The sequence below is a fragment of the Heterodontus francisci genome, unplaced genomic scaffold (assembly GCF_036365525.1).
Source record: "Heterodontus francisci isolate sHetFra1 unplaced genomic scaffold, sHetFra1.hap1 HAP1_SCAFFOLD_484, whole genome shotgun sequence".
Classification (NCBI taxonomy): Eukaryota; Metazoa; Chordata; class Chondrichthyes; order Heterodontiformes; family Heterodontidae; genus Heterodontus; species Heterodontus francisci.
The window spans coordinates 191,961-218,631 of record NW_027141664.1 but is presented as its reverse complement, the minus strand read 5'-3'; the positions used below and the strand labels follow the sequence as shown (position 1 = coordinate 218,631).

Genomic DNA, 26,671 nt, shown 5'->3' with positions numbered 1-26,671 from the left:
CATTAACCAGTATCCTGTCACCAACCATTAACCTGTACCCTGTCAACAACCATTAACCAGCACCCTGTCACTGACCATTAACCAGCACCCTTGCTACTGACCATTAACCAGCACCCTTGTTACTGACCATTAACCAGTATCCTGTCACCAACCATTAACCAGTATCCTGTCACCAACCATTAACCAGTACCCTGTCAACAACCATTAACCAGCACCCTGTCACTGACCATTAACCAGCACCCTTGTTACTGACCATTAACCAGCACCCTTGTTACTGACCATTAACCAGTATCCTGTCACCAACCATTAACCAGCACCCTGTCACTGACCATTAACCAGCACCCTTGTTACTGACCATTAACCAGCACCCTTGTTACTGACCATTAACCAGTATCCTGTCACCAACCATTAACCAGCACCCTGTCACTGACCATTAACCAGCACCCTGTCACTGACCATTAACCAGCACCCTTGTTACTGACCATTAACCAGCACCCTTGTTACTGACCATTGACCAGTATCCTGTCACCAACCATTAACCAGTACCTTGTCAATGACCATTAACCAGCACCCTTGTTACTGACCATTAACCAGCACCCTGTCACTGACCATTAACCAGCACCCTTGTTACTGACCATTAACCAGTATCCTGTCACCAACCATTAACCAGTATCCTGTCACCAACCATTAACCAGTACCCTGTCAACAACCATTAACCAGCACCCTGTCACTGACCATTAACCAGCACCCTGTCACTGACCATTAACCAGCACCCTTGTTACTGACCATTAACCAGTATCCTGTCACTGACCATTAACCAGCACCCTGTCACTGACCATTAACCAGCACCCTTGTTACTGACCATTAACCAGCACCCTGTCACTGACCATTAACCAGTATCCTGTCACTGACCATTAACCAGCACCCTTGTTACTGACCATTAATCAGCACCGTGTCACTGACCATTAACCAGCACCCTTGTTACTGACCATTAACCAGTATCCTGTCACTGACCATTAACCAGCACCCTGTCACTGACCATTAACCAGCACCCTTGTTACTGACCATTAACCAGTATCCTGTCACTGACCATTAACCAGCACCCTTGTTACTGACCATTAATCAGCACCCTTGTTAATAACCATTAACCAGCACCCTGTCACTGACCATTAACCAGCACCCTGTCACTGACCATTAACCAGCACCTTTGTTACTGACCATTAATCAGCACCCTTGTTAATAACCATTAACCAGCACCCTGTCACTGACCATTAACCAGCACCCTTGTTACTGACCATTAACCAGTATCCTGTCACCAACCATTAACCAGTATCCTGTCACCAACCATTAACCTGTACCCTGTCAACAACCATTAACCAGCACCCTGTCACTGACCATTAACCAGCACCCTTGTTACTGACCATTAACCAGTATCCTGTCACCAACCATTAACCAGCACCCTGTCACTGACCATTAACCAGCACCCTTGTTACTGACCATTAACCAGCACCCTGTCACTGACCATTAACCAGCACCCTTGTTACTGACCATTAACCAGTATCCTGTCACCAACCATTAACCAGTACCCTGTCAACAACCATTAACCAGCACCCTGTCACTGACCATTAACCAGCACCCTTGTTACTGACCATTAACCAGCACCCTTGTTACTGACCATTAACCAGTATCCTGTCACCAACCATTAACCAGTACCTTGTCAATGACCATTAACCAGCACCCTTGTTACTGACCATTAACCAGCACCCTTGTTACTGACCATTAACCAGTACCTTGTCAATGACCATTAACCAGCACCCTTGTTACTGACCATTAACCAGCACCCTTGTTACTGACCATTAACCAGTATCCTGTCACCAACCATTAACCAGTATCCTGTCACTGACCATTAACCAGCACCCTGTCACTGACCATTAACCAGCACCCTTGCTACTGACCATTAACCAGCACCCTTGTTACTGACCATTAATCAGTATCCTGTCACCAACCATTAACCAGTACCCTGTCAACAACCATTAACCAGCACCCTTGCTACTGACCATTAACCAGCACCCTTGTTACTGACCATTAACCAGCACCCTTGTTACTGACCATTAACCAGTATCCTGTCACCAACCATTAACCAGTACCCTGTCAACAACCATTAACCAGCACCCTTGCTACTGACCATTAACCAGCACCCTTGTTACTGACCATTAACCAGCACCCTTATTACTGACCATTAACCAGTATCCTGTCACCAACCATTAACCAGTATCCTGTCACCAACCATTAACCAGTACCCTGTCAACAACCATTAACCAGCACCCTGTCACTGACCATTAACCAGCACCCTTGTTACTGACCATTAACCAGCACCCTTGTTACTGACCATTAACCAGTATCCTGTCACCAACCATTAACCTGTACCCTGTCAACAACCATTAACCAGCACCCTGTCACTGACCATTAACCAGCACCCTTGTTACTGACCATTAACCAGTATCCTGTCACCAACCATTAACCAGTACCTTGTCAATGACCATTAACCAGCACCCTTGTTACTGACCATTAACCAGCACCCTGTCACTGACCATTAACCAGCACCCTTGTTACTGACCATTAACCAGCACCCTTGTTACTGACCATTAACCAGTATCCTGTCACCAACCATTAACCAGTATCCTGTCACCAACCATTAACCAGTACCCTGTCAACAACCATTAACCAGCACCCTTGTTACTGACCATTAACCAGTATCCTGTCACCAACCATTAACCAGTATCCTGTCACCAACCATTAACCAGTACCCTGTCAACAACCATTAACCAGCACCCTTGTTACTGACCATTAACCAGTACCTTGTCAATGACCATTAACCAGCACCCTTGTTACTGACCATTAACCAGCACCCTGTCACTGACCATTAACCAGCACCCTTGTTACTGACCATTAACCAGCACCCTGTCACTGACCATTAACCAGCACCCTGTCACTGACCATTAACCAGCACCCTTGTTACTGACCATTAACCAGCACCCTTTTTACTGACCATTAATCAGCACCCTTGTTAATAACCATTAACCAGTATCCTGTCACAAACCATTAACCAGTATCCTGTCACTGACCATTAACCAGTACCCTTGTTACTGACCATTAATCAGCACCCTTGTTAATAACCATGAACCAGTATCCTGTCACTGACCATTAACCAGCACCCTGTCACTGACCATTAACCAGCACCCTTGTTACTGACCATTAACCAGCACCTTTGTTACTGACCATTAATCAGCACCCTTGTTAATAACCATTAACCAGTGCTCCTGTTACTGACCATGATCCTGTTCTCCTGTCACTGACCATTAACCTGTTCTCCTATTACTGACTATTAACCAGTGCTCCTGTCACTGACCATTAACCTGTTCTCCTATTACTTACTATTAACCAGTGCTCCTGTCACTGACCATTAACCTGTTCTCCTATTACTGACTATTAACCAGTGCTCCTGTCACTGACCATTAACCTGTTCTCCTATTACTTACTATTAACCAGTGCTCCTGTCACTGACCATTAACCTGTTCTCCTATTACTGACTATTAACCAGTGCTCCTGTCACTGACCATTAACCTGTTCGCCTATTACTGACTATTAACCAGTGCTCCTGTCACTGACCATTAACCTGTTCTCCTATTACTTACTATTAACCAGTGCTCCTGTCACTGACCATTAACCTGTTCTCCTATTACTGACTATTAACCAGTGCTCCTGTCACTGACCATTAACCTGTTCTCCTATTACTGACTATTAACCAGTGCTCCTGTCACTTACCATTAACCTGTTCTCCTATTACTGACTATTAACCAGTGCTCCTGTCACTGACCATTAACCTGTTCTCCTATTACTTACTATTAACCAGTGCTCCTGTCACTGACCATTAACCTGTTCTCCTATTACTTACTATTAACCAGTGCTCCTGTCACTGACCATTAACCTGTTCTCCTATTACTGACTATTAACCAGTGCTCCTGTCACTGACCATTAACCTGTTCTCCTATTACTTACTATTAACCAGTGCTCCTGTCACTGACCATTAACCTGTTCTCCTATTACTGACTATTAACCAGTGCTCCTGTCACTGACCATTAACCTGTTCTCCTATTACTGACTATTAACCAGTGCTCCTGTCACTGACCATTAACCTGTTCTCCTATTACTTACTATTAACCAGTGCTCCTGTCACTGACCATTAACCTGTTCTCCTATTACTTACTATTAACCAGTGCTCCTGTCACTGACCATTAACCTGTTCTCCTATTACTTACTATTAACCAGTGCTCCTGTCACTGACCATTAACCTGTTCTCCTATTACTGACTATTAACCAGTGCTCTTGTTACTGACTATTAACCTGTCCTCCTGTCACTGACCATTAACCTGTTCTCCTATTACTGACTATTAACCAGTGCTCCTGTCACTGACCATTAACCTGTTCTCCTATTACTTACTATTAACCGGTGCTCTTGTTACTGACTATTAACCAGTGCTCCTGTCACTGACCATTAACCTGTTCTCCTATTACTTACTATTAACCAGTGCTCTTGTTACTGACTATTAACCAGTGCTCCTGTCACTGACCATTAACCTGTTCTCCTATTACTGACTATTAACCAGTCCTCCTGTCACTGACCATTAACCTTTTCTCCTATTACTGACTATTAACCAGTCCTCCTGTCACTGACCATTAACCTGTTCTCCTATTACTGACTATTAACCAGTGCTCCTGTCACTGACCATTAACCTGTTCTCCTATTACTGACTATTAACCAGTGCTCCTGTCACTGACCATTAACCTGTTCTCCTATTACTTACTATTAACCAGTGCTCCTGTCACTGACCATTAACCTGTTCTCCTATTACTGACTATTAACCAGTCCTCCTGTCACTGACCATTAACCTGTTCTCCTATTACTGACTATTAACCAGTCCTCCTGTCACTGACCATTAACCTGTTCTCCTATTACTGACTATTAACCAGTCCTTCTGTCACTGACCATTAACCTGTTCTCCTATTACTGACTATTAACCAGTGCTCCTGTCACTGACCATTAACCTGTTCTCCTATTACTGACTATTAACCAGTGCTCCTGTCACTCACCATTAACCTGTTCTCCTATTACTTACTATTAACCAGTGCTCTTGTTACTGACTATTAACCAGTGCTCCTGTCACTGACCATTAACCTGTTCTCCTATTACTGACTATTAACCAGTGCTCCTGTCACTGACCATTAACCTGTTCTCCTATTACTGACTATTAACCAGTGCTCCTGTCACTGACCATTAACCTGTTCTCCTATTACTTACTATTAACCAGTGCTCCTGTCACTGACCATTAACCTGTTCTCCTATTACTGACTATTAACCAGTGCTCCTGTCACTGACCATTAACCTGTTCTCCTATTACTTACTATTAACAGTGCTCCTGTCACTGACCATTAACCTGTTCTCCTATTACTTACTATTAACCAGTGCTCCTGTCACTGACCATTAACCTGTTCTCCTATTACTGACTATTAACCAGTGCTCCTGTCACTGACCATTAACCTGTTCTCCTATTACTTACTATTAACCAGTGCTCCTGTCACTGACCATTAACCTGTTCTCCTATTACTGACTATTAACCAGTGCTCTTGTTACTGACTATTAACCAGTGCTCCTGTCACTGACCATTAACCTGTTCTCCTATTACTTACTATTAACCAGTGCTCTTGTTACTGACTATTAACCAGTGCTCCTGTCACTGACCATTAACCTGTTCTCCTATTACTGACTATTAACCAGTGCTCCTGTCACTGACCATTAACCTGTTCTCCTATTACTTACTATTAACCAGTGCTCCTGTCACTGACCATTAACCTGTTCTCCTATTACTGACTATTAACCAGTGCTCCTGTCACTGACCATTAACCTGTTCTCCTATTACTGACTATTAACCAGTGCTCCTGTCACTGACTATTAACCTGTTCTCCTATTACTGACTATTAACCAGTGCTCCTGTCACTGACCATTAACCTGTTCTCCTATTACTTACTATTAACCAGTGCTCTTGTTACTGACTATTAACCAGTGCTCCTGTCACTGACCATTAACCTGTTCTCCTATTACTGACTATTAACCAGTGCTCCTGTCACTGACCATTAACCTGTTCTCCTATTACTGACTATTAACCAGTGCTCCTGTCACTGACCATTAACCTGTTCTCCTATTACTGACTATTAACCAGTGCTCCTGTCACTGACCATTAACCTGTTCTCCTATTACTTACTATTAACCAGTGCTCCTGTCACTGACCATTAACCTGTTCTCCTATTACTGACTATTAACCAGTGCTCCTGTCACTGACCATTAACCTGTTCGCCTATTACTGACTATTAACCAGTGCTCCTGTCACTGACCATTAACCTGTTCTCCTATTACTTACTATTAACCAGTGCTCCTGTCACTGACCATTAACCTGTTCTCCTATTACTGACTATTAACCAGTGCTCCTGTCACTGACCATTAACCTGTTCTCCTATTACTGACTATTAACCAGTGCTCCTGTCACTTACCATTAACCTGTTCTCCTATTACTGACTATTAACCAGTGCTCCTGTCACTGACCATTAACCTGTTCTCCTATTACTTACTATTAACCAGTGCTCCTGTCACTGACCATTAACCTGTTCTCCTATTACTTACTATTAACCAGTGCTCCTGTCACTGACCATTAACCTGTTCTCCTATTACTGACTATTAACCAGTGCTCCTGTCACTGACCATTAACCTGTTCTCCTATTACTTACTATTAACCAGTGCTCCTGTCACTGACCATTAACCTGTTCTCCTATTACTGACTATTAACCAGTGCTCCTGTCACTGACCATTAACCTGTTCTCCTATTACTGACTATTAACCAGTGCTCCTGTCACTGACCATTAACCTGTTCTCCTATTACTTACTATTAACCAGTGCTCCTGTCACTGACCATTAACCTGTTCTCCTATTACTTACTATTAACCAGTGCTCCTGTCACTGACCATTAACCTGTTCTCCTATTACTTACTATTAACCAGTGCTCCTGTCACTGACCATTAACCTGTTCTCCTATTACTGACTATTAACCAGTGCTCTTGTTACTGACTATTAACCTGTCCTCCTGTCACTGACCATTAACCTGTTCTCCTATTACTGACTATTAACCAGTGCTCCTGTCACTGACCATTAACCTGTTCTCCTATTACTTACTATTAACCGGTGCTCTTGTTACTGACTATTAACCAGTGCTCCTGTCACTGACCATTAACCTGTTCTCCTATTACTTACTATTAACCAGTGCTCTTGTTACTGACTATTAACCAGTGCTCCTGTCACTGACCATTAACCTGTTCTCCTATTACTGACTATTAACCAGTCCTCCTGTCACTGACCATTAACCTTTTCTCCTATTACTGACTATTAACCAGTCCTCCTGTCACTGACCATTAACCTGTTCTCCTATTACTGACTATTAACCAGTGCTCCTGTCACTGACCATTAACCTGTTCTCCTATTACTGACTATTAACCAGTGCTCCTGTCACTGACCATTAACCTGTTCTCCTATTACTTACTATTAACCAGTGCTCCTGTCACTGACCATTAACCTGTTCTCCTATTACTGACTATTAACCAGTCCTCCTGTCACTGACCATTAACCTGTTCTCCTATTACTGACTATTAACCAGTCCTCCTGTCACTGACCATTAACCTGTTCTCCTATTACTGACTATTAACCAGTCCTTCTGTCACTGACCATTAACCTGTTCTCCTATTACTGACTATTAACCAGTGCTCCTGTCACTGACCATTAACCTGTTCTCCTATTACTGACTATTAACCAGTGCTCCTGTCACTCACCATTAACCTGTTCTCCTATTACTTACTATTAACCAGTGCTCTTGTTACTGACTATTAACCAGTGCTCCTGTCACTGACCATTAACCTGTTCTCCTATTACTGACTATTAACCAGTGCTCCTGTCACTGACCATTAACCTGTTCTCCTATTACTGACTATTAACCAGTGCTCCTGTCACTGACCATTAACCTGTTCTCCTATTACTTACTATTAACCAGTGCTCCTGTCACTGACCATTAACCTGTTCTCCTATTACTGACTATTAACCAGTGCTCCTGTCACTGACCATTAACCTGTTCTCCTATTACTTACTATTAACAGTGCTCCTGTCACTGACCATTAACCTGTTCTCCTATTACTTACTATTAACCAGTGCTCCTGTCACTGACCATTAACCTGTTCTCCTATTACTGACTATTAACCAGTGCTCCTGTCACTGACCATTAACCTGTTCTCCTATTACTTACTATTAACCAGTGCTCCTGTCACTGACCATTAACCTGTTCTCCTATTACTGACTATTAACCAGTGCTCTTGTTACTGACTATTAACCAGTGCTCCTGTCACTGACCATTAACCTGTTCTCCTATTACTTACTATTAACCAGTGCTCTTGTTACTGACTATTAACCAGTGCTCCTGTCACTGACCATTAACCTGTTCTCCTATTACTGACTATTAACCAGTGCTCCTGTCACTGACCATTAACCTGTTCTCCTATTACTGACTATTAACCAGTGCTCCTGTCACTGACCATTAACCTGTTCTCCTATTACTGACTATTAACCAGTGCTCCTGTCACTGACCATTAACCTGTTCTCCTATTACTGACTATTAACCAGTGCTCCTGTCACTGACTATTAACCTGTTCTCCTATTACTGACTATTAACCAGTGCTCCTGTCACTGACCATTAACCTGTTCTCCTATTACTTACTATTAACCAGTGCTCTTGTTACTGACTATTAACCAGTGCTCCTGTCACTGACCATTAACCTGTTCTCCTATTACTGACTATTAACCAGTGCTCCTGTCACTGACCATTAACCTGTTCTCCTATTACTGACTATTAACCAGTGCTCCTGTCACTGACCATTAACCTGTTCTCCTATTACTGACTATTAACCAGTGCTCCTGTCACTGACCATTAACCTGTTCTCCTATTACTTACTATTAACCAGTGCTCTTGTTACTGACTATTAACCAGTGCTCCTGTCACTGACCATTAACCAGTGCTCTTGTTACTGACTATTAACCAGTGCTCCTATTCCTGACTATTAACCAGTGCTCCTGTCACTGACCATTAACCTGTTCTCCTATTACTTACTATTAACCAGTGCTCTTGTTACTGACCATTAACCTGTTCTCCTATTCCTGACTATTAACCAGTGCTCCTGTCACTGACCATTAACCTGTTCTCCTATTACTTACTATTAACCAGTGCTCCTGTCACTGACCATTAACCTGTTCTCCTATTACTGACTATTAACCAGTGCTCCTGTCACTGACCATTAACCTGTTCTCCTATTACTGACTATTAACCAGTGCTCTTGTTACTGACCATTAACCTGTTCTCCTATTACTTACTATTAACCTGTTCTCCTGTCACTGACCATTAACCTGTTCTCCTATTACTGACTATTAACCAGTGCTCCTGTCACTGACCATTAACCTGTTCTCCTATTACTGACTATTAACCAGTGCTCTTGTTACTGACCATTAACCTGTTCTCCTATTACTGACTATTAACCAGTGCTCCTGTCACTGACCATTAACCTGTTCTCCTATTACTGACTATTAACCAGTGCTCTTGTTACTGACCATTAACCTGTTCTCCTATTACTGACTATTAACCAGTGTTCTTGTTACTGACCATTAACCTGTTCTCCTATTACTGACTATTAACCAGTGCTCCTGTCACTGACCATTAACCTGTTCTCCTATTACTGACTATTAACCAGTGCTCCTGTCACTGACCATTAACCTGTTCTCCTATTACTGACTATTAACCAGTGCTCCTGTCACTGACCATTAACCTGTTCTCCTATTACTGACTATTAACCAGTGCTCCTGTCACTGACCATTAACCTGTTCTCCTATTACTGACTATTAACCAGTGCTCCTGTCACTGACCATTAACCTGTTCTCCTATTACTGACTATTAACCAGTCCTCCTGTCACTGACCATTAACCTGTTCTCCTATTACTTACTATTAACCAGTGCTCTTGTTACTGACTATTAACCAGTGCTCTTGTTACTGACCATTATCCTGTTCTCCTATTACTTACTATTAACCAGTGCTCCTGTCACTGACTATTAACCTGTTCTCCTATTACTTACTATTAACCAGTGCTCCTGTCACTGACCATTAACCTGTTCTCCTATTACTGACATTAACCAGTGCTCTTGTTACTGACCATTAACCTGTGCTCCTATTCCTGACTATTAACCAGTGCTCCTGTCACTGACCATTAACCTGTTCTCCTATTACTGACTATTAACCAGTGCTCCTGTCACTGACCATTAACCTGTTCTCCTATTCCTGACTATTAACCAGTGCTCCTGTCACTGACCATTAACCTGTTCTCCTATTACTGACTATTAACCAGTGCTCTTGTTACTGACTATTAACCTGTTCTCCTATTACTGACATTAACCAGTGCTCCTGTCACTGACCATTAACCAGTGCTCCTATTCCTGACTATTAACCAGTGCTCCTGTCACTGACCATTAACCTGTTCTCCTATTACTGACTATTAACCAGTGCTCTTGTTACTGACTATTAACCTGTTCTCCTATTACTGACTATTAACCAGTGCTCCTGTCACTGACCATTAACCTGTTCTCCTATTACTTACTATTAACCAGTGCTCTTGTTACTGACTATTAACCAGTGCTCCTGTCACTGACCATTAACCTGTTCTCCTATTACTGACTATTAACCAGTCCTCCTGTCACTGACCATTAACCTGTTCTCCTATTACTGACTATTAACCAGTCCTCCTGTCACTGACCATTAACCTGTTCTCCTATTACTTACTATTAACCAGTGCTCTTGTTACTGACTATTAACCAGTGCTCCTGTCACTGACCATTAACCTGTTCTCCTATTACTGACTATTAACCAGTGCTCTTGTTACTGACTATTAGCCAGTGCTCCTGTCACTGACCATTAACCTGTTCTCCTATTACTTACTATTAACCGGTGCTCTTGTTACTGACTATTAACCAGTGCTCCTGTCACTGACCATTAACCTGTTCTCCTATTACTGACTATTAACCAGTGCTCTTGTTACTGACTATTAACCTGTTCTCCTATTACTGACTATTAACCGGTGCTCTTGTTACTGACTATTAACCAGTGCTCCTGTCACTGACCATTAACCTGTTCTCCTATTACTGACTATTAACCGGTGCTCTTGTTACTGACTATTAACCAGTGCTCTTGTTACTGACCATTAACCTGTTCTCCTATTACTGACTATTAACCAGTGCTCCTGTCACTGACCATTAACCTGTTCTCCTATTACTTACTATTAACCAGTGCTCCTGTCACTGACTATTAACCTGTTCTCCTATTACTTACTATTAACCAGTGCTCCTGTCACTGACCATTAACCTGTTCTCCTATTACTGACATTAACCAGTGCTCCTGTCACTGACCATTAACCTGTTCTCCTATTACTGACTATTAACCAGTGCTCTTGTTACTGACTATTAACCTGTTCTCCTATTACTGACTATTAACCGGTGCTCTTGTTACTGACTATTAACCAGTGCTCCTGTCACTGACCATTAACCTGTTCTCCTATTACTGACTATTAACCAGTGCTCTTGTTACTGACTATTAACCTGTTCTCCTATTACTGACTATTAACCGGTGCTCTTGTTACTGACTATTAACCAGTGCTCCTGTCACTGACCATTAACCTGTTCTCCTATTCCTGACTATTAACCAGTGCTCCTGTCACTGACCATTAACCTGTTCTCCTATTCCTGACTATTAACCAGTGCTCCTATTACTTACTATTAACCAGTGCTCCTGTCACTGACCATTAACCTGTTCTCCTATTACTTACTATTAACCAGTGCTCTTGTTACTGACCATTAACCTGTTCTCCTATTCCTGACTATTAACCAGTGCTCCTATTACTTACTATTAACCAGTGCTCCTGTCACTGACCATTAACCTGTTCTCCTATTCCTGACTATTAACCAGTGCTCCTATTACTTACTATTAACCAGTGCTCCTGTCACTGACCATTAACCTGTTCTCCTATTACTTACTATTAACCAGTGCTCTTGTTACTGACCATTAACCTGTTCTCCTATTCCTGACTATTAACCAGTGCTCCTATTACTTACTATTAACCAGTGCTCCTGTCACTGACCATTAACCTGTTCTCCTATTACTGACTATTAACCAGTGCTCCTGTCACTGACCATTAACCTGTTCTCCTATTACTTACTATTAACCAGTGCTCTTGTTACTGACCATTAACCTGTTCTCCTATTCCTGACTATTAACCTGTTCTCCTATTCCTGACTATTAACCAGTGCTCCTGTCACTGACCATTAACCTGTTCTCCTATTACTGACTATTAACCAGTGCTCCTGTCACTCACCATTAACCTGTTCTCCTATTACTGACTATTAACCAGTGCTCCTGTCACTGACCATTAACCTGTTCTCCTATTACTGACTATTAACCAGTGCTCCTGTCACTCACCATTAACCTGTTCTCCTATTACTGACTATTAACCAGTGCTCCTGTCACTGACCATTAACCTGTTCTCCTATTACTGACTATTAACCAGTGCTCCTGTCACTCACCATTAACCTGTTCTCCTATTACTTACTATTAACCAGTGCTCTTGTTACTGACTATTAACCAGTGCTCCTGTCACTGACCATTCACCTGTTCTCCTATTACTGACTATTAACCAGTGCTCCTGTCACTCACCATTAACCTGTTCTCCTATTACTGACTATTAACCAGTGCTCCTGTCACTGACCATTAACCTGTTCTCCTATTCCTGACTATTAACCAGTGCTCCTGTCACTGACCATTAACCTGTTCTCCTATTACTGACTATTAACCAGTGCTCCTGTCACTGACCATTAACCTGTTCTCCTATTACTTACTATTAACCAGTGCTCTTGTTACTGACTATTAACCAGTGCTCCTGTCACTGACTATTAACCTGTTCTCCTATTACTGACTATTAACCAGTGCTCCTGTCACTGACCATTAACCTGTTCTCCTATTCCTGACTATTAACCAGTGCTCCTATTACTTACTATTAACCAGTGCTCCTGTCACTGACTATTAACCTGTTCTCCTATTACTGACTATTAACCAGTGCTCCTGTCACTGACCATTAACCTGTTCTCCTATTCCTGACTATTAACCAGTGCTCCTATTACTTACTATTAACCAGTGCTCCTATTACTGACCATTAACCTGTTCTCCTATTACTGACCATTAACCTGTTCTCCTATTACGGACTATTATCCTGTCCTCCTGTCACTGACCATTATTAACCAGTGCCCCTATTACTGACTATTAACCAGTGCTCCTATTACTGACTATTAACCAGTGCTCCTATTCCTGACTATTAACCAGTGCTCCTATTACTGACCATTAACCTGTTCTCCTATTACTGACTATTAACCTGTCCTCCAGTTACTGACCATTATTAACCAGTGCTCCTATTACTGACCATTAACCTGTTCTCCTATTACTGACCATTAACCAGTCCTCCTGTCACTGACCATTATTAACCAGCCTCCTATTACTGACCATTAACCAGTCCTCCTGTCACTGACGATTATTAACCAGTGCTCCTATTACTGACTATTATCCTGTCCTCCTATTACTGACCATTAACCAGTGCTCCTATTACTGACCATTAACCAGTCCTCCTGTCACTGACGATTATTAACCAGTGCTCCTATTACTGACTATTATCCTGTCCTCCTATTACTGACCATAAACCAGTGCTCCTATTACTGACCATTAACCAGTCCTCCTGTCACTGACGATTATTAACCAGTGCTCCTATTACTGACTATTATCCTGTCCTCCTATTACTGACCATAAACCAGTCCTCCTGTCACTGACATTAACCTGTCCTCCTGTGACTGACCATTAACCTGTTCTCCTATTACTGACCATTAACCAGTGCTCCTGTTACTGACCATTACCCTGTTCACCTGTTACTGACCATTAACCAGTGTTCCTGTCACTGACCATTAACCTGTTCACGTGTCACTGACCACTAACCTGTTCTCCTGTTACTGACCATTAACCAGTGCTCCTGTTACTGACTATTAACCTGTTCTCCTATTACTGACCATTAACCAGTGTTCCTGTCACTGACCATTAACCTGTTCACGTGTCACTGACCACTAACCAGTGCTCCTGTCACTGACCTTGATCCTGTTCTCCTGTCACTGACCATTAACCTGTTCTGCCATTACTGACTATTAACCTGTTCTCCTGTTACTGACCATTAACCAGTGCCCCTGTTACTGACTATTAACCTGTTCTCCTATTACTGACCATTAACCAGTGCCCCTGTTACTGATTATTAACCAGTGCTCCTGTTACTGACCATGATCCTGTTAACCTGTCACTGACCATTAACCAGTGCTCCTGTCACTGACTATTAACCTGTTCTCCTATTACTGACCATTAACCAGTGCTCCTATTACTGACTATTAACCAGTGCTCCTGTCACTGACCATTAACCTGTTCTCCTGTCACTGACCATTAACCTGTTCTCCTGTCACTGACCATTAACCAGTGCTCCTGTCACTGACCATTAACCAGTGCTCCTATTACTGACTATTAACCAGTGCTCCTGTCACTGACCATTAACCTGTTCTCCTGTCACTGACCATTAACCTGTTCTCCTGTCACTGACCATTAACCAGTGCCCCTGTTACTGACCATTAACCAGTGCCCCTGTTACTGATTATTAACCAGTGCTCCTGTTACTGACCATGATCCTGTTCACCTGTCACTGACCATTAACCAGTGCTCCTGTCACTGACCATTAACCTGTTCTCCTGTCACTGACCATTAACCAGTGCTCCTGTCACTGACCATTAACCAGTGCTCCTGTCACTGACCATTAACCTGTTCTCCTGTCACTGACCATTAACCAGTGCTCCTGTCACTGACCATTAACCAGTGCTCCTGTCACTGACCATTAACCTGTTCTCCTGTCACTGACCATTAACCAGTGCCCCTGTTACTGACCATTAACCAGTGCCCCTGTTACTGATTATTAACCAGTGCTCCTGTTACTGACCATGATCCTGTTCACCTGTCACTGACCATTAACCAGTGCTCCTGTCACTGACCATTAACCAGTGCTCCTGTCACTGACCATTAACCAGTGCTCCTGTCACTGACCATGATCCTGTTCACCTGTCACTGACCATTAACCAGTGCTCCTGTCACTGACCATTAACCTGTTCTCCTGTCACTGACCATTAACCAGTGCTCCTGTCACTGACCATTAACCTGTTCTCCTGTCACTGACCATTAACCAGTGCTCCTGTCACTGACCATTAACCAGTGCTCCTGTCACTGACCATTAACCTGTTCTCCTGTCACTGACCATTAACCAGTGCCCCTGTTACTGACCATTAACCAGTGCCCCTGTTACTGATTATTAACCAGTGCTCCTGTTACTGACCATGATCCTGTTCACCTGTCACTGACCATTAACCAGTGCTCCTGTCACTGACCATTAACCAGTGCTCCTGTCACTGACCATTAACCAGTGCTCCTGTCACTGACCATTAACCTGTTCTCCTGTCACTGACCATTAACCAGTGCCCCTGTTACTGATTATTAACCAGTGCTCCTGTCACTGACCATTAACCAGTGCTCCTGTCACTGACCATTAACCTGTTCTCCTGTCACTGACCATTGACCAGTGCTCCTGTTACTGACCATGATCCTGTTCACCTGTCACTGACCATTAACCAGTGCTCCTGTCATTGACCATTAACCTGTTCTCCTGTCACTGAGCATTAACCTGTTCTCCTGTCACTGACCATTAACCAGTGCTCCTGTCACTGACCATTAACCAGTGCTCCTGTCATTGACCATTAACCTGTTCTCCTGTCACTGACCATTAACCTGTTCTGCCATTACTGACTATTAACCAGTGCTCCTGTTACTCGACATTAACCGGGTGCAGAAGGGGAGAGTTGGATTTGGGTCTGGCTCTTGGGATCAGGTGTCAGGGAGGAGCGGGGATCAGGTGTCAGGGCGGAGCCGGGATCAGGTGTCAGGGAGGAGCCGGGATCAGGTGTCAGGGAGGAGCGGGGATCAGGTGTCAGGGAGGAGCGGGGATCAGGTGTCAGGGAGGAGCCGGGATCAGGTGTCAGGGATGAGCGGGGATCAGGTGTCAGGGAGGAGCCGGGATCAGGTGTCAGGGAGGAGCCGGGATCAGGTGTCAGGGAGGAGCGGGGATCAGGTGTCAGGGCGGAGCCGGGATCAGGTGTCAGGGAGGAGCCGGGATCAGGTGTCAGGGAGGAGCGGGGATCAGGTGTCAGGGAGGAGCCGGGATCAGGTGTCAGGGAGGAGCGGGGATCAGGTGTCAGGGAGGAGCGGGGATCAGGTGTCAGGGAGGAGCGCGGATCAGGTGTCAGGGAGGAGCGGGGATCAGGTGTCAGGGAGGAGCCGGGATCAGGTGTCAGGGAGGAGCCGGGATCAGGTGTCAGGGAGGAGCCGGGATCAGGTGTCAGGGAGGAGCGGGGATCAGGTGTCAGGGAGGAGCGGGGATCAGGTGTCAGAGAGGAGCGGGGATCAGGTGTCAGGGAGGAGCCGGGATCAGGTGTCAGGGAGGAGTGGGGATCAGGTGTCAGGGAGGAGTGGGGATCAGGTATCAGGGAGGAGCGGGGATCAGGTGTCAGAGAGGAGCCGGGATCAGGTGTCAGGGAGGAGCGGGGATCAGGTGTCAGGGAGGAGCGGGGATCAGGTGTCAGAGAGGAGCGGGGATCAGGTGTCAGAGAGGAGCGGGGATCAGGTGTCAGGGAGGAGCCGGGATCAGGTGTCAGGGAGGAGCGGGGATCAGGTGTCAGGGAGGAGTGGGGATCAGGTATCAGGGAGGAGCGGGGATCAGGTGTCAGAGAGGAGCGGGGATCAGGTGTCAGGGAGGAGCCGGGATCAGGTGTCAGGGAGGAGCCGGGATCAGGTGTCAGGGAGGAGCGGGGATCAGGTGTCAGGGAGGAGCCGGGATCAGGTGTCAGGGAGGAGCCGGGATCAGGTGTCAGGGAGGAGCGGGGATCAGGTGTCAGGGAGGAGCGGGGATCAGGTGTCAGGGAGGAGCCGGGATCAGGTGTCAGGGAGGAGCGCGGATCAGGTGTCAGGGAGGAGCGCGGATCAGGTGTCAGGGAGGAGCGGGGATCAGGTGTCAGGGAGGAGCCGGGATCAGGTGTCAGGGAGGAGCCGGGATCAGGTGTCAGGGATGAGCGGGGATCAGGTGTCAGGGAGGAGCGGGGATCAGGTGTCAGGGAGGAGCCGGGATCAGGTGTCAGGGAGGAGCGGGGATCAGGTGTCAGGGAGGAGCGGGGATCAGGTGTCAGGGAGGAGCCGGGATCAGGTGTCAGGGAGGAGCGCGGATCAGGTGTCAGGGAGGAGCGGGGATCAGGTGTCAGGGAGGAGCGGGGATCAGGTGTCAGGGAGGAGCGGGGATCAGGTGTCAGGGAGGAGCGGGGATCAGGTGTCAGAGAGGAGCGGGGATCAGGTGTCAGGGAGGAGCGGGGATCAGGTGTCAGGGAGGAGCCGGGATCAGGTGTCAGGGAGGAGCCGGGATCAGGTGTCAGGGAGGAGCGGGGATCAGGTGTCAAGGAGGAGCGGGGATCAGGTGTCAGGGAGGAGCGGGGATCAGGTGTCAGGGAGGAGCCGGGATCAGGTGTCAGGGAGGAGCCGGGATCAGGTGTCAGGGAGGAGCGGGGATCAGGTGTCAGGGAGGAGCCGGGATCAGGTGTCAGGGAGGAGCGGGGATCAGGTGTCAGGGAGGAGTCGGGATCAGGTGTCACGGAGGAGCGGGGATCAGGTGTCAGGGAGGAGCCGGGATCAGGTGTCAGGGAGGAGCCGGGATCAGGTGTCAGGGAGGAGCCGGGATCAGGTGTCAGGGAGGAGCGGGGATCAGGTGTCAGGGAGGAGCGGGGATCAGGTGTCAGGGAGGAGCGGGGATCAGGTGTCAGGGAGGAGCCGGGATCAGGTGTCAGGGAGGAGTCGGGATCAGGTGTCACGGAGGAGCGGGGATCAGGTGTCAGGGAGGAGCCGGGATCAGGTGTCAGGGAGGAGCCGGGATCAGGTGTCAGGGAGGAGCCGGGATCAGGTGTCAGGGAGGAGCGGGGATCAGGTGTCAGGGAGGAGCGGGGATCAGGTATCAGGGAGGAGCGGGGATCGGGTGTCAGGGAGGAGCGGGGATCGGGTGTCAGGGAGGAGCCGGGATCAGGTGTCAGGGAGGAGCCGGGATCAGGTGTCAGGGAGGAGCCGGGATCAGGTGTCAGGGAGGAGCGGGGATCAGGTGTCAGGGAGGAGCCGGGATCAGGTGTCAGGGAGGAGCCGGGATCAGGTGTCAGGGAGGAGCGGGGATCAGGTGTCAGGGAGGAGCGGGGATCGGGTGTCAGGGAGGAGCGGGGATCGGGTGTCAGGGAGGAGCGGGGATCAGGTGTCAGGGAGGAGCCGGGATCAGGTGTCAGGGAGGAGCGCGGATCAGGTGTGAGGGAGGAGCGGGGATCAGGTGTCAGGGAGGAGCCGGGATCAGGTGTCAGGGAGGAGCCGGGATCAGGTGTCAGGGAGGAGCGGGGATCAGGTGTCAGGGAGGAGCGGGGATCAGCGAGGTGGATTGCACTTTGGGAAGGAGAGTCAGGATTTGGTAAGGGCAGTCAGGATTCAGGAGGGGTGTTGAGAATGAGGGTCAGGGATGAACAGTGTGTGTCGAGGAGTGGGTCGGTAAGGAGGGTCAGAGGTCGGGGAGGGAGATTGAATGTTGAATGTTAGTGAGGGGTCGGAGGTCGGGGTGGGAGATTGAGTGTTAGTGAGGGGTCGGAGGTCGGGGTGGGAGATTGAATGTTAGTGAGGGATTGAAGGTCGGGGTGGGAGATTGAGTGTCAGTGAGGGGTCGGAGGTCGGGGTGGGAGATTGAGTGTCAGTGAGGGATTGAAGGTCGGGGTGGGAGATTGAATGTTAGTGAGGGGTCGGAGGTCGGGGTGGGAGATTGAGTGTTAGTGAGGGATTGAAGGTCGGGGTGGGAGATTGAGTGTCAGTGAGGGGTTGAAGGTCGGGGTGGGAGATTGAATGTTAGTGAGGGGTCGGAGGTCGGGGTGGGAGATTGAGTGTTAGTGAGGGATTGAAGGTCGGGGTGGGAGATTGAGTGTCAGTGAGGGGTCGGAGGTCGGGGTGGGAGATTGAATGTTAGTGAGGGGTCGGAGGTCGGGGTGGGAGATTGAATGTTAGTGAGGGGTCGGAGGTCGGGGTGGGAGATTGAGTGTTAGTGAGGGATTGAAGGTCGGGGTGGGAGATTGAGTGTCAGTGAGGGGTCGGAGGTCGGGGTGGGAGATTGAATGTCAGTGAGGGGTCGGAGGTCGGGGTGGGAGATTGAGTGTTAGTGAGGGATTGAAGGTCGGGGTGGGAGATTGAGTGTCAGTGAGGGGTCGGAGGTCGGGGTGGGAGATTGAATGTTAGTGAGGGGTCGGAGGTCGGGGTGGGAGATTGAATGTTAGTGAGGGGTCGGAGGTCGGGGTGGGAGATTGAGTGTCAGTGAGGGGTTGAAGGTCGGGGTGGGAGATTGAATGTTAGTGAGGGGTCGCAGGTCGGGGTGGGAGATTGAATGTTAGTGAGGGGTCGGAGGTCGGGGTGGGAGATTGAGTGTTAGTGCGGGATTGAAGGTCGGGGTGGGAGATTGAATGTTAGTGAGGGGTCGCAGGTCGGGGTGGGAGATTGAGTGTCAGTGAGGGGTCGGAGGTCGGGGTGGGAGATTGAGTGTCAGTGAGGGGTCGGAGGTCGGGGTGGGAGATTGAGTGTTAGTGAGGGATTGAAGGTCGGGGTGGGAGATTGAGTGTTAGTGAGGGGTTGAAGGTCGGGGTGGGAGATTGAATGTTAGTGAGGGGTCGCAGGTCGGGGTGGGAGATTGAATATTAGTGAGGGGTCGGAGGTCGGGGTGGGAGATTGAGTGTTAGTGCGGGATTGAAGGTCGGGGTGGGAGATTGAGTGTCAGTGAGGGGTCGGAGGTCGGGGTGGGAGATTGAGTGTTAGTAAGGGATTGAAGGTCGGGGTGGGAGATTGAGTGTCAGTGAGGGGTCGCAGGTCGGGGTGGGAGATTGAATGTTAGTGAGGGGTCGGAGGTCGGGGTGGGAGATTGAATGTTAGTGAGGGGTCGGAGGTCGGGGTGGGAGATTAAATGTTAGTGAGAGGTAGAAGGTCGGGTTGGGAGATTGGCTGTCAGTGAAGGGTTGAAGGTCGGGGTGGGAGGTTGGGTGTCAGTGAGGGGTCAAAGGTCAGGGTAGGAGATTAGGTGTCAGTGAGTGCTCGGATTTGGGGTCGAGGAGGAGGATCAGGGTGGGGAGGGTATAGCGGGTATGGAGTTTTGGGGTCAGTGAGGAGTTCAGGGTCAGTTTGAGGTTGAGGGATAAGGGTGAGGTTCAGGAGTCAGGGAGGGAGGTCTGGGGTTGCGAAGGATGGCCAGATGGTCATGGGCGGCTGTGGGATTGGGGACGTGGGGTAAAGGATGGTGGAGGTGGAGGCTCGGTGATGAAGGGATTTCAGAGTATTGCGTTGATGCCTATGTTTAGTGATAATACCCCATGTGTTACTCAGTGGGACCTCCTTTGTATATGATCAGACAGTGGTTTACCAGTTCGATAGGCTCCAAACCAGAAAATGGCCACAAATAGTTGTTGAGACTGTGGTTGTTGGTTTTCAGAGAGCAAAGGAGCCAAGATGAAATAGTGTTGGAGAAAGCCGAGGGGTTACTGAAGAAGTTGCCAGAAACAGTGGAATTCATGCACGGATCCGATGACACTTTGATGAACCTGGCCCACCTGCTGGCATTACCCACCTGGACAGCATATGTTAACTCGGTCAAAGGTGAGGCTCTGCTTTGTGCACTGTGTAGTTACAATATCCAGGGCCCAGGCTCTACCACCATGTCTCTGCTTTCGACCCAAGGAGACAGTCCGGCTCGGAATAGAAAGTGACAGATCTCACTGGTGAACAGCAACAGCCTCCTGTCTAGGCAGAAAGAGACAGACTGCACCCACTCCCCCCACTCCACCCTGCAACTCCACCCCCACATCCCCACCCTACCTTCACAACCCCACCCCCACAACCTCAACCCCACCCCCACAACCCCAATCACCCCCACATCCCCACCCTACCTTCACAACCCCACCCCCACAACCTCAACCCCACCCCCACAACCCCAATCACCCCCACATCCCCACCCTACCTTCACAACCCCACCCCCACAACCTCAACCCCACCCCCACAACCCCAATCACCCCCACATCCCCACCCTACCTTCACAACCCCACCCCCACAACCTCAAACCCACCCCCACAACCCCAATCACCCCCACATCCCCACCCGACCTTCACAACCCCACCCCCACAACCTCAAACCCACCCCCACAACCCCAATCACCCCCACATCCCCACCCTACCTTCACAACCTCACCCCACAACCCCACCTTACTCCCACAACCCCAATCACCCCCACAACCCCAACACCAACCCCACAACCCCACCTTACTCCCACAACCCCACCCTACCTTCACAACCTCACCCCCACAACCCCACCTTACTCCCACAACCCCACCCTACCTTCACAACCACACCCCCACAACCCCACCTCCACCCCCACAACCCCACCTTACTCCCACAACCCCACCCCACAACCTCAACACCAACCCCACAACCCCACCTTACTCCCACAACCCCACCCCCACAACCTCAACCCCACCCCCACAACCCCAATCACCCCCACATCCCCACCCTACCTTCACAACCCCACCCCCACAACCTCAACCCCACCCCCATACCCCAATCACCCCCACATCCCCACCCTACCTTCACAACCCCACCCCCACAACCTCAACCCCACCCCCACAACCCCAATCACCCCCACATCCCCACCCTACCTTCACAACCTCACCCCACAACCCCACCTTACTCCCACAACCCCAATCACCCCCACAACCTCAACACCAACCCCACAACCCCACCTCACCCCCACAACCACACCCTACCTTCACAACCACACCCCCACAACCCCACCTCCACCCCCACAACCCCACCTTACTCCCACAACCCCAATCACCCCCACAACCCCAACACCAACCCCACAACCCCAATCACCCCCACAACCCCAACACCAACCCCACAACCCCACCTCCACCCCCACAACCCCACCTTACTCCCACATCCCCAATCACCCCCACAACCCCAACACCAACCCCACAACCCCACCTTACCCCCACAACCCCACCCCACAACCCCACCCTACCTTCACAACCTCACCCCCACAACCCCACCTTACTCCCACAACACCACCCCCACAACCCCACCCTACGTTCACAACCTCACCCCCACAACCCCAATCACCCCCACAACCACACCCCCACAACCCCACCCTACCTTCACAACCCCACTCCCACAACCCCACCCACACAACCCCACCCTACCTTCACAACCCCACCCCCACAACCCCACCCACACAACCCCACCCTACCTTCATAACCCCACCCCCACAACCCCACCCTCACAACCCCACCCTACCTTCACAACCCCACTCCCACAACCCCACCCACACAACCCCACCCTACCTTCACAACCCCACTCCCACAACCCCACCCACACAACCCCACCCTACCTTCACAACCCCACCCCCACAACCCCACCCACACAACCCCACCCTACCTTCATAACCCCACCCCCACAACCCCACCCACACAACCCCACCCTACCTTCACAACCTCACCCCCACAACCCCAATCACCCCCACAACCACACCCCACAACCCCACCCTACCTTCACAACCCCACCCCCACAACCCCACCCACACAACCCCACCCTACCTTCACAACCTCACCCCCACAACCCCAATCACCCCCACAACCACACCCCACAACCCCACCCTACCTTCACAACCTCACCCCCACAACCCCAATCACCCCCACAACCACACCCCACAACCCCACCCTACCTTCACAACCTCACCCCCACAACCCCAATCACCCCCACAACCACACCCCACAACCCCACCCTACCTTCACAACCCCACCCCCACAACCCCACCCACACAACCCCACCCTACCTTCACAACCTCACCCCCACAACCCCAATCACCCCCACAACCACACCCCACAACCCCACCCTACCTTCACAACCCCACCCCCACAACCCCACCCCCACAACCCCACCCTACCTTCACAACCCCACCCCCACAACCCCACCCACACAACCCCACCCTACCTTCACAACCTCACCCCCACAACCCCACCTTACTCCCACAACACCACCCCCACAACCTCAACACCACCCCCACAACCCCAATCACCCCACAACCCCACATTACCCCCACAACCCCACATTACCCCCACAACCTCACCCCCAAAACCCCACCCACACAAACCCACCCCCACAACCCCACAACCCCACCCCCATAGCCCCCATCACCCCCACAACCCCAACCCCAGTACCCCACCACCCCACATCCCCAACCCTAAAAGCCCCCCACCCCTCACTGCCCTACTCACACAACCCCCCACCCCTCAGCCCTCACCCCCCTAACCCCTCCTACAGTGTGGCGCTCCCTCTGTACTGACCCTCCGACAGTGCAGCACTTCCTCAGTACTGAGCCTCCGACAGTGCAGCACTCCCTCAGTACTGACCCTCCGACAGTGCAGCATTCCCTCAGTACTGACCCTCTGACAGTGCAGCACTCCCTCAGTACTGACCCTCCGACAGTGCAGCACTTCCTCAGTACTGACCCTCTGACAGTGCAGCACTCCCTCAGTACTGACCCACCGATAGTGCGGCACTCCCTCAGTACTGACCCACCGACAGTGCAGAACACCCTCAGTACTGACCCTCCGACAGTGCAGCACTCCCTCAGTACTGACGCTCTGACAGTGCAGAACTACCTCAGTACTGACCCACCGACAGTGCAGCACTCCCTCAGTATTGACCCTCTGACAGTGCAGAACTCCCTCAGTACTGACGCTCTGACAGTGCAGAACTTCCTCAGTACTGACCCACCGACAGTGCAGCACTCCCTCAGCACTGACCCACCGACAGTGCGGCACTCCCTCAGTACTGACCCTCTGACAGAGCAGCGCTCTCTCAGTACTGACCCTCTGACAGTGCAGCACTCTCTCAGTACTGACCCTCCGACAGTGCAGAACTTCCTCAGTACTGACCCACCGACAGTGCGGCACTCCCTCAGTACTGACCCTCCGACAGTGCAGAACGCCCTCAGTACTGACCCACCGACAGTGCAGCACTCCCTCAGTACTGACGCTCTGACAGTGCAGAACTTCCTCAGTACTGACCCACCGACAGTGCAGCACTCCCTCAGCACTGACCCACCGACAGTGCGGCACTCCCTCAGTACTGACCCTCTGACAGAGCAGCGCTCTCTCAGTACTGACCTTCTGACAGTGCAGCACTCTCTCAGTACTGACCCTCCGACAGTGCAGAACTTCCTCAGTACTGACCCACTGACAGTGCGGCGCTCTCTCAGTACTGACCCTCCGACAGTGCAGCGCTCTCTCAGTACTGACCCTCTGACAGTGCAGCGCTCCCTCAGTACTGACCCTCTGACAGTGCAGCACACCCTCAGTACTGACCCTCCGACAGTGCCGCACTCCCTCAGTACTGACCCTCTGACAGTGCAGCACTCCCTCCGTACTGATCCTCCAACAGGGCAGCACTCCCTCAGTACTGACCCTCTGACAGTGCAGCACTCCCTCCGTACTGATCCTCCAACAGGGCAGCACTCCCTCAGTACTGACCCTCTGACAGTGCAGCACTCCCTCCGTACTGATCCTCCAACAGGGCAGCACTACCTCAGTACTGACCCTCCGACAGTGCCGCACTCCCTCAGTACTGACCCTTCCGACAGTGCAGCACTCCCTCAGTACTGACCCTCTGACAGTGCAGCACTCCCTCCGTACTGATCCTCCAACAGGGCAGCACTCCCTCAGTACTGATCCTCCAACAGGGCAGCACTCCCTCAGTACTGACCCTCTGACAGTGCAGCGCTCTCTCAGTACTGACCCTCTGACAGTGCAGCACTCCCTCAGTACTAACCCTCTGACAGTGCAGCACTCCCTCAGTACTGACCCTCTGAAAGTGCAGCACTCCCTCCGTACTGATCCTCCAACAGGGCAGCACTCCCTCAGTACTGACCCTCTGAAAGTGCAGCACTCCCTCCGTACTGATCCTCCAACAGGGCAGCACTACCTCAGTACTGACCCTCCGACAGTGCCGCACTCCCTCAGTACTGACCCTTCCGACAGTGCAGCACTCCCTCAGTACTGACCCTCTGACAGTGCAGCACTCCCTCCGTACTGATCCTCCAACAGGGCAGCACTCCCTCAGTACTGATCCTCCAACAGGGCAGCACTCCCTCAGTACTGACCCTCTGACAGTGCAGCGCTCTCTCAGTACTGACCCTCTGACAGTGCAGCACTCCCTCAGTACTAACCCTCTGACAGTGCAGCACTCCCTCAGTACTGACCCTCTGAAAGTGCAGCACTCCCTCCGTACTGATCCTCCAACAGGGCAGCACTCCCTCAGTACTGACCCTCTGACAGTGCAGCACTCCCTCAGTACTGACCCTCTGACAGTGCAGCACTCCCTCCGTACTGATCCTCCAACAGGGCAGCACTCCCTCAGTACTGACCCTCTGATAGTGCAGCACTCCCTCAGTACTAACCCTCTGACAGTGCCGCACTCCCTCAGTACTGACCCTTCCGACAGTGCAGCACTCCCTCAGTACTGACCCTCTGGCAGTGCAGCACGCCCTCAGTACTGACCCTCTGACAGTGCAGCACTCCCTCAGTACTGACCCTCTGACAGTGCAGCACTCCCTCAGTACTGACCCTTCCGACAGTGCAGCACTCCCTCATTACTGACCCTCTGACAGTGCAGCACTCCCTCATTACTGACCCTCTGACAGTGCAGCACTCCCTCAGTACTGACCCTCTGACAGTGCAGCACTGCCTCAGTACTGATCCTCCAACAGGGCAGCGTTCTCTCAGTACTGACCCTCTGACAGTGCAGCACTCCCTCAGTACTGACCCTCTGACAGTGCAGCACTCCCTCAGTACTAACCCTCTGGACAGTGCAGCACTCCCTCCATACTGACCCTTCGACAGATTCTCATAAATACCCATTTTGTTCACCAGTGTCATTTAGGGAAGGAAATCTGCTGTCTTTACCTGGTCTGGCCGACATGTGACTTCAGATCCTCAGCAAGGTGATTGCCTCTTACCTGCCGTCTCAAATGGTGCAGCAAGACACTCCATTGTAGCAAACCGCTGCAGAACAGAAGCCCGCAGGGAGGGCATCTCATTTTACAAGGCATCCTCCCCACGTGGCTTAGGCCTCCCTCGCTTCTGGTAAGGTCCCAGTGGCAGTGGGAAGAGGCCTTTAATTGGCCCTTAACACACCATTTAAAGGCCTCAATTGGCCTTTGGGTG

The 26,671-nt window shown here is 49.7% G+C and overlaps 1 protein-coding gene across 1 annotated transcript in view; it reads left to right on the top strand.

The window, feature by feature from the left end:
• The window catches only part of LOC137364330 (dynein axonemal heavy chain 6-like), a 1,069,890-nt gene that overhangs the window by 924,226 nt on the left and 118,993 nt on the right, over positions 1 to 26,671 (top strand). Inside the window, exon 31 of the mRNA XM_068027612.1 lies at positions 20,891 to 21,054. Within this exon, the coding sequence (XP_067883713.1) occupies positions 20,891 to 21,054 (164 nt within the window). The remainder of the gene's footprint in view (positions 1 to 20,890; positions 21,055 to 26,671) is intronic.